The sequence below is a fragment of the Lepidochelys kempii genome, chromosome 8 (assembly GCF_965140265.1).
Source record: "Lepidochelys kempii isolate rLepKem1 chromosome 8, rLepKem1.hap2, whole genome shotgun sequence".
NCBI lineage: Eukaryota > Metazoa > Chordata > Testudines > Cheloniidae > Lepidochelys > Lepidochelys kempii.
Window position 1 is genome coordinate 102,591,770 of NC_133263.1, and position 13,769 is coordinate 102,605,538.

Genomic DNA, 13,769 nt, shown 5'->3' on the forward strand with positions numbered 1-13,769 from the left:
TGAATTTATTAGCAAACTCCACCCCCATTGTCCATGGCGCACAGGAATATATTAGCATGGGCACTGCTACGTGCCTGAGAGCTGCATGCATACCCTTGTGCAACGACCGGGCTGATGCAGCTGTCACTTAAGGCAATGGAAAGCGCCCGTTCCTTTCGGCAGGAGCTGGCTCAAGTCCAAGAGCAGCTTGTCCTCCTTCTCCTGCAATGTGTGCAACGCCCCTCCATGACCCTTTGTTTCCCTTGCCTGTCAGCTCAAGGAAGAGCAGGACTTGAGCCAGCTGTACAATGGGCTCCCCCTCGCAATGTGGAGGCATCAGCCGCCCAGGACCCCCCCGACCCTGGTTTCTAGACCTGTGGCTCTTTAGAAGTGCAGCCTTGTAGTGTCCCTATGGAGGAGGGTGCCAATAAAGTAGCCAAACAGGAGCATCTGCAGCCTCTGTGCCTCCAAGGGTGTGACTGAAAATCCAGGGACTTCAATGGGATTTGGATCAGGCTCAAATAATGGGGCGGGAGGGGGAGTCTCTAAATAACCTGGCACTCTAGGGGCCACTGCTGGGGTGAGGGTCAGATCCAGGGTCTGCGGATCCCCTGCCAATGGTACACAGGAAGGGTTGGCTATTGCAGTAGAGGCTCTGGAATAGGGTTGGGTGAATAACGGATTTTTTGGGTTCATTGGCAATTCTGAAAAAAAAAATATTTCCAAACTTTTGGCAAATAGAAAAATCAAAGCAGATTTCATTTCAGGCGGGATTAAGTGCCTGGGTTGACTTGTCACCAACATTTTCATTTTGACTTTGAGCATTTTAAACCTTTGTAATTAACAAAAATGAAAGGAAATTTCAAAACGAAAAGTCATTTTGAATTGAAAAATCAAAATGTTTTGTTTAAAAAATGTCAGGTTCCCCCCCCCCACAATTTCTTTTGTAGGGCTTTTGTGGGGCTTCTTAAAACGATTTTTGTTTTTTTCCTGACATTGACACACATTTGTGAAATGTTTTGGTCTTGCTGAATCCGCTTTTTTCTCTGAAAATTTCACCCAGCTGTAGTCTGGACCAGTCTGCTGCTTGGAGGAGTGGCAAATTCTGCTTGTATGTGAACTGAAGCCACCAACGTACTTCTCATAGCACCTGATGTTCAGTTGATAGCAATCTGGGATGAATCTGAGCTAGTAATCTAGAGGTGAAAACATCCATACCCCACCTCCATGTCCACTGAATTTTCCTCACCCATCCAATCCTGAAAAGTCCCTCAGAACGGGAAAGAAGACAAGCTTTGATTTCAAGCCTTGTTAGTTGTTGAAACAAAACAGCTTGAACGTATATGAAATGCAAGCTACTCCCAGGCAATGCAGAATGCCCCAGTGGAAACATCAGTCCACTCACTTAAATGGATTGCAGAGAAAATAGGGCCAGCCATTGAATCCTCTGTCGAGATGGAAATCCCGCTGATATTCTTGTAAGTTCACATGTTGCGGGTATTGAACGGGGCCAGTCGTTCTTTCTCCACCAAGGGTTTCTGTGGCTGGGGCATCTTTGCAGACCACTGGGGTAGATAATCATTGGTAAACAGACCTCTGCAAACGAAGATGGGCTCAGTCCTGCAAGGTGCCTCAACTCCCGCTGATGTCCCGCTGAGAGAAGGAGACTCTCACTGCAGGATCAATGGTTGTGGGGTTGTGTGGGGGAACAAAGCAAGCCATGAATTTTCATTTATAGTATAGGACATAAAAGAGGAGCTTGTCTCTGCAAGAGGCTCAGGAATACTTCACAGCCTGGAAACCGTAGTAAAAACATTCAGCTGGCCTTGCAGATGTGTAGTAATGCAGCGAATGTTTGGGTGACACAGTTGTCAGATTTGTGGGTGTTTTTGTTTCTTTACTAATTTTTTGGTCAGCCACCATGATATTATGATGGTGACTCTTGGGTCTTGGAGTCAAAGTCTGCTTTGTACTATTCTCGTTACTGTGTTCCCCAGTCACAGATCTAGTCCAGAAGGTACTTCTCCAGGGATTAACTCAGGCCAGGTTTCTAGTCCCAAAGACTCCAGGGATCCCTTAAGAGCATGAAATAGTGTAAATTCCAAGGTGTTGCCATGTGTTCCACTTGACTAAGCAGCTAAAACTCTCTCCCCGCCCCTCCGGAGTAGCTCTGTCCAAGATCAGGTTTACCACCATGAAGATGATTTGGAACGAGAGAAGAGAGAAGAACTTCAGAAGCGAAGGAGGTGAGATTGAGAGACCACGGTGCTGTTGAGTTTGCAGTCAGCCTCTGAAAGGAAGTGCTCTCCCACAGTGGCGGATTAGCCACTGGGCCAATGGGCCCTGTGCCCAGGGGTTCCAGACAATCTGGGGAGGCCCCCGGAAAAATGGGCCCTCCGAACCCTGACCTGCTCCGCCCGCCCACCTGGCGCTCCTGCCAGGGTGTGGCATTGGAGCACGGGGGGCTTGCCCCACTCTGCCCACCCACCTGGCACTCCTTCTGGGGAGTGGGACAAGCCGATATGCACTGCCCCGCTTCCCGGCAGGAACGCTGGGCGGGGTGGGGGGAAGGGGGAACAGAGCAAGGCAAGCCTCCATACCCTGGCCCCATTTCCCCACTTGCTCTGGCCCAGGGCCCCACAAACCCCTAATCCGCCTCTGCTCTTCCATGTGTGACATCAAAGGCAACACCTCCGCAGTGCAGGCAAGCTGACGATAGCTGCCCAGTGACTGGAACTCCAGACTCTTGTCTTGGCACTTCTTGCCCTCAGCGCTCTGCCCAAGAGAGACCACAGGGGGCACTGCTGCTTGCTACTGAGTTGTCCTAGCAGGGCTAGGTGGGGTCCAGGACTCGAATCAAGCAACACCCAAGTTGCTAGAGAGTGAAATCCCTTGTCTGATATCGTTCTGTGGCCTAGGGGCCATTCATATTACAACCCCACCTTCCCTGCAGGAAGGGAGAATTATTTAAGCAGGAACTCAGTGTTATTCAATGGAATTCACCCTGTGGGAATGTGTTATACCTCCTGATCCAAATAAGCCAATCATGCCTCTTTTAATGATCTACTGTGACTTTACCGGCTGAAGGATGGCCCACTGGTCAGGGAATTAGACTAGGGCTTGGGACACCTGGCTTCAAGTTCCTGTTCTACCACAGACTTCCTACATGAGCTTGAGCATCACTTAGGCCCAGATCCTTGAAGGGACCTAGGCACTGAGCCCAGTGGAGTGCTCAGCCCCCAGCTATATTACGTATGGGCAGAGCCAGGTGCTTAAGGAAGGGGTTTTCAGAAGCTGGTCAGCTAAGCAGGGAGGCACCTAGCCCATCCTGGAATGAAATGCCAGGGAAGGAAGAGGAGAGGCTCGTAGGCATCTAAGCAGCTGACGTGGTGCAAATGGGCGTTGGGTGGATCCCCCCTTCGGGGAGGCTAGGCCCCAGCTCCACTCCTTCTGCCCACGCCTCCCCACTGGGGCGGAGCCCTGAGGCCCCCCCAGTCCCTCCACAGCTGGAGCCCCGAGACCTCCTGCCCCCCATGCGACCAGAGCAATGAGCTCCACCCCTTCCTGGAGAAACTCTGAGCCCCTCCCCACTTGCCTGGAGGAGTGCCATGTGTCCCCTCCCCACCCCAGCCCCCAAACCACCTGGGAAAAGCCACAGCAGTGTCTCTTCCTGAAGAAGAACCTGAGTTTTGATGATGCCCCATGCAGGTTCCAGGGTGGTGAGAAGGTAGTATCGGCTACTCAGCTTCCTGGGTTCATCGGTAATCTCTCTGGAATCCAGGGAGATTACTGATGAACCCAGGAAGCCGAACAGCACATACTGCCTGCTCAGACACCCCGGAACCTGCATGGGCATAATAAAGCAAAAACTTCCCCCACCAAACCTGCAACCGGGGGTCCGGCAGAGCCTCCCCTGGCCTAGTATACCTGCCTCCCATGGCTGGTGCACCTGGCTGAGGGGCCAGAGATAGGCGCCTCCTTCAGCTCAGGATCCTCAGCCGCAGGCTCTCTGTTAGAGTCACGCCCCTGAGCCAGGTCAGCTACTTAGGTAGCTCATGCCCTAGGCACCAAGTGTCTTTCTCTTCTCCTGCTCATGCTCAATACTTCACTGACCCACACCCCTACATTTCCCTGTGCCCCCAGCTGTCTTTTGTGGAAGTACTGTGCTCACCCCACCCCCCACCTATTGGTGGCCTGAATTTGGCTTGCTTGCGTTAGGGGGCAGGCAAATAACAGATCTTGGCTGTGCTCAGAGCATGCCTACAGGATCGGGCCCCACTGGTGAGACAGATGTTTCCCCACCTCATTTGAGAATCCCACTTCAGGGCCTCTAGGGCATCAGCATGAGGGAGGGCTCTGAGTAGCTTGTTAGCTGTGGGATGGTGTCAGGGCATAGGTGGAAATGTAGGTGCCCTGTGGCAGTGTTGAAAATGTCAGTGGTACCCAAATGGTGGACTTAGGCACCTCAAGGCCTTTAAGGATCTGGGCCCACCTCCTCAAAGGTAGCCACTGGTTTCGGGTGTCTTTATTCTTAGGTGCTTGACTTGACCCTTTGGGCCACATTTTCAAATTTGCTGAGCACCTAGATTCATAGATATTAAGGTCAGAAGGGACCATTATGATCATCCAGTCATCCAGCTGCAACAACCATCAACTCCAGCTGGAGTTTTAGGTGCTCAGCAACTCAGTAAATCAGGCTCTAGGGGACTCAAGCTGTGCATCTCCAAACGGCAAGTGTTGGCTTAAATTCACTGACTTTGATGAGTTTTGAATCAGAACTTTATTTTGTGAGCTGTTCCAGTGATCACAGCTGAGCTGCTCTTGGAGTTAAGTACTACTGAGTGTGAGTGGGGTGGGGTGCAGGATTTGGCTTTTGATTGCTGCTTACCCTTCATTGGTGGGCTGTTCCTTTAGTGCCAATTTATCAGTGGTCATATTTGCGGATGATGAAAGAAGACGACAAAACCAATCTAGAATAATCTAGAGTGTTTTGAGCAGCCCGGGCTGCTCCATCATGTATCTAGTGTATATCTGCCTTGTATATGGAGGGGATAGCCATGTAGTAAGTTGGAAAGGCATGTGATAAACCATGTGACTGCTTGATAAATAATCTTACGAGATGCCAGTGTGATTGTTGATGTCACATCATAATTTGATATGACACAGCATACTATGTACTACTATGACGGATGTGTCATGAAATTATGTAAAAATATTAACTTTATAACTGTAATACGGAACTTTAATAACTTTATTAACTGTAATACCGAATTTGGCGGGGGGGGGGAGCTGGGGGGGGGTGCTGGGAGAAAGACGTGAAAATGAAATTTCAAAATTGTTCCAAAAGGACAAGTGACAGATTTTATTATAAACTTGTGTAGCTCTAGAGTTTAAAGAGCCTGTGTTCAGCGCTGTACAAATAGATAACAAAGCGAGCATTCCCTGTCCTGAAAAGCTCATGGTATCAGTCAAAGACAAAAGACAACAGCCAGGGGAACAGAAGGTCACAGTGAGAAGGCATTGAGAAGATCCGGGCTCTGATGATTAGCAGAGGTCATAGCCAACCAGCTGCTGAAGAAGAACAAGGAGGTGTCTGTAGAGTAAGAAAGCTCTGTGGCCCTGATAAAGGGGCCTGTAAATGAGTTGGCCGCCCCCAGGCACCCTCTTATGGGCAGGGTGCCTCTGCCCTGTCCTTTTCTTTATCCTCCCTCTTCCAGGTCCTTTTAACCAGACACCACATGCTTGCTCATCCAATAGGCGCCCTTGTTGGGTCTGGGTTTATTAATGTAAGAATGGCCCATACTGGGTCAGACCAATGGTGCATCTAGCCCAGTGTCCTGCCCAACAGTGGCTGGTGCCAGATGCTTCAGAAGGAATGACTAGAATAGGGCAATTATTGAGTGATCCATCCCCTGTTGTTCACTCTCAACTTCTGGCAGTTAGAGGCTTAGGACACCCAGAGCATGGTGTTGTGTCCCTGACCATCTTGGCTAATAGTCATGGATGTAGCTGTTCTCCAGGAGCTGATCTAGTTCTTTTTTGAACTCAGTTAGACTTCTGGCCTTCACAACATCCCCTGGCAATGAGTTCTACAGGTTGACTGTGCGTTGTGTGAGGAAGTACTTCCTTATGTTTGTTTTAAACCTGCTGCCTATTAATTTAATTGGGTGACCCCGAGTTCTTGTGTTATGGGAAGGGGTAAATAAAACTTCCCTCTTCACTTTCTCCACACCAGTCACGATTTTATAGACCTCCGTCATATTCCCCCTTAGTCGTCTCTTTTCCAAGCTGAAAAGTCCCAGTCTTATTAATTTCTCCTCATATGGAAGCTGTTCCATCCCCCTCTTCAGACAAATTAACTATGAAGCAAAACTCCAAGGCCCAAGAGTCTGTTCCAGGGCCTGGCTCTGACCTCAGAGCCTGAGTGAGCGAGAGGGTTCCTTCACAGGCTCCATTTAGCACTTCTTAGGAGGTAACCCACTCTGGGGTTTGGCTGGCAGGTGCCCTGCTCAGAGCTGACTTCCCCTTCAAGAAAAGCTTCAGCTCTCTTATAAGGAACCCCAGCTGCGTCCGGTTCCCTCCCCACGCCCGGTGTCTCTGATTGGCTCATTTAACAAACCTGCTCCAGGCGTCAAGTCTCCCGCAGGCAGCTCCCTCTCATGCCCTTTGCTCTCTCCCAAGGTCCCTGGGTAATCCCTCCACATAATGAGTGAGCAGTTACATTCTTTCTTCTTTTCCTCCTCCTACAGGAAATTCAAGGCAGCGCAAGCCCAGCGATCATCTCACCAATGCCATGTGTGCTCAGTAAGGTGCGAGATCCCCTGGGAGACTTGTATCAACATGTTCAGCGAAAAAAGCAGCACCTCTTTGTCCCAGAAACCTAGCCAGAGAAAGACCAGGCCCCAGGGGCTCCCATCCCCTGCTCTCTGCTGCGCCTGCGGACTTTGCATCATGCTTGCCGGGATCAACATCACCCTGGTGGGAGCGTTTGCTTTTGGGACTTTCCTCCCCATGAACAACCCCCCTATCATCATTGGACCCATCCTGCTGGTGGTTGCTTTCACGTTTTTCGGGGCCTGCTGCATCTGTAGCCGGAGACCACCTGCCCATGGGTCGAGAAAATCCAAGCCAGGTTCCAACATCGGTCTCATCAAACCCGGCAACATGACCTTCGAGATAGAAACCAGCGAGCACACGGTTCAGGACACCACCGCTGTGCAGTTGAGCCCAACCAACTCACCTGTTTCCTCCAGAAAGTCCACGCCCGTCCATGAGAACTCCAAGACCTGCAAACTCTTCACAATGGATGGCAACGGGCCGGTGGCAAAATACACAGCAGGAGGGGAGTCAATTCAGCTGAACTTGCCCAGAGACCTTATGACATCCTAAGTCAAGTCAGAGTGGTTATTAGCAGCCAGGTGGGCACCACAGTTGGGCATGCCATGATCAGATGGATACAGCCGTTAGGAAGCAGCAAGCCTATGAAATCCTTTTGTGTGGCCAACTGATATGCTGACATCTTAAAAACCAGTTAAGAAAGGAAAGGGATGACATGGTAATTGGAAACGGTGGTGAGAAATTCCAGCTTTTTTCTGGAATGGGCGCATTTATTTAATGTGATTAGAAACAATGTTGTAACGAGGAATCGATGTGGCCCAGCTACTGGGAAATTAGAGATCTTCTTTTGGAATTAATTCATTTCTTTAGTGCAACTTTAAAAAAAAAGTAAAGTCATGATTAGAATTCAATGCCACAGAGTGCTAACAAATTACAGGTCTCTCTTTTTGGAAGGGATGCAGTTATTTAATGTAATAAAAATGACCAGTGCAGTAATTAGATATTGATACCACCTAGTTGCTGGGAAATTACAGATCTTTGAGACGAGGCTTTTGGGGGTTTGAGGAAGAATAAATTTACTTTAATGCAATTAAAGTGCAACACAAAAATGTAACTTCCACTTTTTATCCTGTCTCAACCTTTCCTTTCTTTTTTGACTTCCACTCTAACTCTAGCAGCCAGCAGATGTCAAGTGCAGCGGGTAGCGTCAGCCGTCTTTCCTCCTGCATAATTTAGATTCTGCTCTGAGTCCTGCTGTCTAACACGCCACATCGCTTGAAAGGTCAGCTGTGCTTGAGTATGTAGAGGCTGCAGGTGATTGGTTTAGCCAGGCCTTGCGATGGGTGGAGAGTATCAGAAGGGGCAACCCATAGACCTACTGGAAAAGGAATTGGAGTCATGTGGAAAGAGGTTCCACTGAGCAACAGCAATGGAGCGAGATAAGATGATGCACGTGAACCCCCTTTGAGGGGAACTTTGGACCTGGATTGGACATGTCTACTTAGAGTCAGCGTTTATTCGGGAATGAAAATAACCATATTGTCTTTATTGTTAAAGCTGGTGGGGAATTTTTCAGTGCATTGGTTTCAGTGAAAATTTCTTAAGGAAGGTTTCTCAGGTCCAGGATGGAATTTCTGGTGAGGGAGAGACCAGAATAGCCCTCACCTGGGATGTTGGGGAACCAAGTGCAAGTCCCTGATTTGGAGCAGGGACTCGACACTGCATTTCCCACATCCCAGGCAGGTGCCCTGACCACCAGGTTACTGGTTATTCCATGGGCTCTGTCTGGCTTGTGGTTTCTCCAGCCAGCCCTACTTGCCAGAAGACAGACCAACTGATCTAGAAGATGACCAAAGGGATCTGCATCTCCTCTCTTTAAATGACTGTAAATCCCACTGACATTGATATGAGCTGTGTGTGTACAGTAAGAGGAGAATATGTTCCCTTAATAAGGGTACCATGGTTCCCTGTGTTGTAAGGCATTGGGAGGGTGGAAGGGATATTTGCTGGAGAGGACCCTGAATCTATGGAAGGGAGGAAGTGGTGTCCATGCTGCCTGCTGCTGTGTTTGAAAGGTTTCCATCTGACTCTGGATGCTCAGAACTTCCTGGATTTGGGAATAGGATGGATCTTGTAGCAGGTAGAAAAACATTGCTGGGGAGCAGCTGCTGAATGCAGCCTGCTTCCTTCTGACACACAATTCAATGGAAGGTAATGCCACGGTGAGCAGCATTAATCTGGGCTCCTTGCAGTCCACTTTTCTTGGAGGTGAGCAGAGCACGGTGCAGCAGAGGATGACAGAACTGTACTCTAGAAATGAAGGGTCTGCAGGATGTTTTAGAGGTGGGGGTTGTAGCTCCTTTTGCTCACTGACAGTATTGCCAACCCGAAATGTTCAAAAATCAGGAGTCACATCTGCTCCAAATCACGAGAGTGGCTCAGACAGCATGAGATTATTTTAACAAATAATTAACGTTGGATTCTGTTTAATCACCTTCTGGGCTTTAAGCCTTTGAGAGACATGTTCTCAAGTTTTTGGTTTTTTTTCCATAACCAAGAGAAAGAGACAGACTTTTTTTTTTAAAAAGAAAGCTGAGATTCTCACATATTCACATGACTCCAGGAGCTGGGACTTTCAGAAAAACATCAAATAGTATGAGACAGATATTACTATCTTGAGAGTTGACAACATTGCATTAATGTCCAGGTTCCATGGGATTTTGAGCTTGCCAGATCTCCCTCCTAAGGGAAGCATTTCATGTAATCTCTGAGAGTTTTCTAAGACCTCCTTTCTCAGTGAGGGATAGTGATGTGTCTTGTCTTTTGCTCTTTACACAACATACTTAATATGGAAAGACACAGGCCAAATAACTGCATTTACTATGTTAGAGTGAGTCAGGAAACGGGTTTTTCCATGAACATTTTCAAGTTTTCAAAAAAAAAATTCTGTCCTGAAATGGGACAAAAAGTAAAAATCTCAACCATTTTCACAATCTGAACCCTCCCCACCCCCCAACAACTGGTTGGATCAATCAAAATATTTCATTTAGATTGTGATCATTTTTATACTTCCAAAATAATAATAATTAGCTTAAAATTTGATACAAAAAGTCATTTTGAATGGGAAAACCGGAATCGTTTTTCTTTAGGAAATGCCAAAATGAAAGCTTGCAACAATTTCAAACCTTTATTTAAAAAAAATCAAATTGAAAAATTTGTCAAAACCAACCACTGCCCATGAAAATTTAAAATTTTGATGCATCGGCATTTTCCTATGGAAAAAACGTTCCCTGCAAAATTCACAGCCAGCTCCACTGAACATAAAGAACGGCCATACAGGGTCAGACCAAGGGTCCATCTAGCTCAGCGTCCTGTCTCCCGACAGTGGCCAATGCCAGGTGCCCCAGAGGGAGTGCACAGAACAGGGAATCACCAAGTGATCCAACGTATATAACATGTCAGGCCTAACCACATACCTATGCTGTGGCAGAGGTATGGTAGCTACAGAAATATGGAAGACAATGAGGGCTCAATAATTATTTAAAGGACCACTATCCTGTTCCTACTCTATTAGTATCATAGAAATGTAGGGCTAGAAGGGACCTCAAAGGTCATCGAGTCCAGCGCTCAGGCATGGACCTGGGGCTTTAAGATCAGTGGCCTTGGAGGAGCATTTGCTGCTGTAGTTTTAATTGAGGAGCAAATCTAGCATTATGGCATCTGCACATTTATGGGACTATCACAGAGGCCAGAGCTTTTCCAACACCACCCCTGCACCCCCTTCCCTTTTATTTCCTCTGTTTCTCCTTAAGCTCATTGTTACATTCTCCTGCCTTCTCAATCTAGTTTCTGTTCTCCGGGACCTTATTTTGAAACGTGTCGCGTTGCTCCAAAGAGGGAAGAACCCATATGTCCATCACTTAGATGAGTGAAGTCTTCATCTCCCATGTTGGCCCCGCAAAGCCAGCTTCATTTGCTGCGTGTCAGACCATCCCATCCTCAAATTATTTCTGGCTCTCCCTGCAGAGCCTCACTTTCGGCCTGTTACATGGCTAGCAACCCAGCTGCAATTTGCACCCTCCTTTGTCCTCCTCCAGTTGCATCAATTACTGGTGGCTTTCCTGGTGTTTTATTGTGCGGTAATGCCAATCCCCAGTGCCACTAAAATATGGGTGCTATTCAGTGCTGTTAATTCAGCTAAGAGAGGATTTTCAGGTCACAGATGGAGCTGAATCCATTTCCCTTTGTACACCTAGGCAAAGGAAGCTGTGTCAGTGGTCCCCCCGGGACACGGTCCTGCTCAGAACAGCAAGCCAACAAAACCAAGGTGACAAGAAATGTACCATGCTGTGCCATGCAGCCAGCTATTAGCGCTGCAAACTAGCTCTTCCAGATGACGGGGCCGTGCCGAGGGGCCGCCGGTCCCCTAATGTTGTGCACAGCACACACCAGTAGGGGGCAGCGCAAGTTGCAGCCATGGGATTCCAAGAGGGCTGCCTACGTTGCATTTCGCAAGCCAGCAGCCAGCAGGGAAGCCGTTTTCAACAGGTGCCCGTCCAGCCTCATCCAAAGCCCATCGTGCTCAATGCAAGGCCCCCTCCACACACGTCAATGGATCAGGCTTTTCATGAGCAGGAGGTAGAGTAAGGAGGGAAGGGGAGAGAGAGCAAAGGGGAAGAGAGCGCCCTCTACTGGTGAAATTGACTGTAACCGCTGCATGTGAGTTACAGGTGCCATGTAGTGGTTCCACTTACAGACCATGCTGCGATCGTGGGGAGGAACATGCACGTGTCCCACGCACCCCCTCAGAGCTGCCGCTGAGTACCCCAGCACAGCGTGTTGCTGTCAGGGTTCGAATGTGTCAGTCGGATTCCTTAGTCTGTGCTAACTCCCATGGGATCTGCAGTCCCGCCACCCCTATTCTCCTGGGCATTGGTTTGGTTGGCCTGGGCTGGGGAACGCCGGCCTTCGAAGGGTTAAGGTGAGCACGGTGCACTTTTCTCTCGCAAAACCGATCAGCCCTGGGAACAGACCCATTTGTGTTTTTCCTGCCAGCGCTCTGTTCTCTAGAGGGGACGGGCAGCAGCCTAGGTGAGTCCCTCACTTCACGGGATTTTCAGAGGAAGTCAGCACCTATGTAACTTCAAGAGTTGTTAGGCAGAAGAGAGAGGAAGTATTTGGGGCCCGATTGAAAGCACACTGAAGCCACTGGAAAGACTCCCGTGGAGTTAATGAGTGTTGAATCAGGACCTTGGTGAACATTGATTTGGAGGTCTTTCTAAGAGCAGGGATGAGATTGGAGGAAGCCACTTCCTATCATTTCTTGTTCACTGGATTATTAATAGGCATGTGCCAATTGTCATGAATGGACCCCAGCACTTTACAGAACAAAGAATAAAACACAGTCCTGGTCCCAAAGAGTTTTGACTAGGATTTTCAGCCAATGACAGTTGGGCGTCATTCAGCAGTAGGTGTGAACTGAAGAACTGGATGTCAACCATATCAAGGCATAATTCCATTGCAGTTTAATTTAGACCGTACTGACTCTTGGCAGATTACTCCTCCCCCTGCAGCAATTAGCTGCATGCGGAATTCAAAATAGATCCGTTTTCCATGTGAATGGATTAACTAAGCAAGATTACAGCAGGGCTGACGGAAGGAGACAAAGCAAACAGATTAGCAGGTGCAAAGCATGGAACTTTCTTTATCTGGTGTCAAGCACGGACAGGCCCATCTAGTCACCATCATAAGGTTGGTAGGGCATGATACATGGGGTGGGTGCTGATAGCAGTGGAAACGGGGACAAATTCATAGGCCTCTGATAGAGACCCAAGGGAGGCCATTGAGTCAATAGAAGCCACATGAGTTTCAATAGCTTTGGATATACAGAAAAGCCTAGCGTGCTGGAAATACTATGCTGCTTTCGTTTAGTCTGGCCACTGACTTAGCACTTGGACTGCAGTCGGCTCTGGAATAATTCCAACACCAGGGTCTGCATAACTACCGTCCAACAATAGTCTTGCTATAGCAACTGCCCTTATAGCAGGCTGTTGCAGATGGGAAGGGATGGTCCAGAGGTCAGGACCCTAATGTGGCACTTGGAAGACCTGGGCTCAATTTCCTGCTCTGCCACAGACTTCCTGTGTGACCTTGGACAAGTCATGTAGCTTGTCTGTGTCTCAGTTCCCCATCTGTACAGTAAGGACGATAGATCTTTCCCAAAGCACAGGGGTGTGTAAGGACAAATACATTAAAGATGGAAAGGTGCTCAGCTGCTACAGGGATGGGGGCCAGATAAAGCACCCAAGATAGAAAACTGGGTGGATCCAAACACTCCTGAGCTCTGGGAATGTTTGAATCTGCATGTGGCTTTGTGGCTCAGGCCTAGCGCCATATGATATATTTTGGAGTTAACGTCCTTGGTAAGATCTCAGACATCCAGTTGATTGTATTTAATATCTCTACAGCAAATTCCCCTTTGGCACATGAGATCTGATAGTCTGGGCTAAAAATTTCCATCAGTTTTGGTTGCTGTTCTGTTGATACATTTAATAAGGCAAAATATCCATCTGCAATTGATTGGATCCCAAACACCAAGCTACCAAGTCTTCTTGGAACATCACCCCACGGCCTAAATGTATTTCATGGGGTTGTTTTGTTGTTCAGATCAACGCAGTTATTGGGATTGTTTGCCCCAGATACTTGGGGCAGACAAATTACAATGTCAACCAGTATATTATACTTCTCCCTCTTCCCGTTTTCAAAAAATGAATAATCTCATTGGAGGGTGTATTTTGGATCAAGATCAGCGTTGTGAAATGTATCATACAAGGTGTCACGGGCAATAAAGTGGAAGCCGGTTAGGGCCTGCTACTAATCCCATAGAAGCGAGTGGCAAAACTCTCATGGACGTCAATAGGAGCATGAGCAGCTTAGTGTTTTCTTATTTGTCC

At 48.2% G+C, this 13,769-nt stretch overlaps 1 protein-coding gene across 1 annotated transcript; it reads left to right on the top strand.

The window, feature by feature from the left end:
* The first annotated feature begins 6,733 nt into the window (after positions 1 to 6,733).
* On the top strand, positions 6,734 to 8,394 carry TMEM275 (transmembrane protein 275). The gene has a single exon (XM_073358276.1). It carries the CDS (start codon positions 6,820 to 6,822, stop codon positions 7,366 to 7,368), a length of 549 nt encoding a protein of 182 aa, XP_073214377.1. The 5' UTR covers positions 6,734 to 6,819; the 3' UTR covers positions 7,369 to 8,394.
* Positions 8,395 to 13,769: the final 5,375 nt, after the last annotated feature.

What these genes read in the sequence shown, in the direction of transcription:
- TMEM275 (XM_073358276.1), top strand. Translation starts at nt 6,820, where the DNA reads ATGTTCAGCGAAAAAAGCAGCACCTCTTTGTCCCAGAAACCTAGCCAG.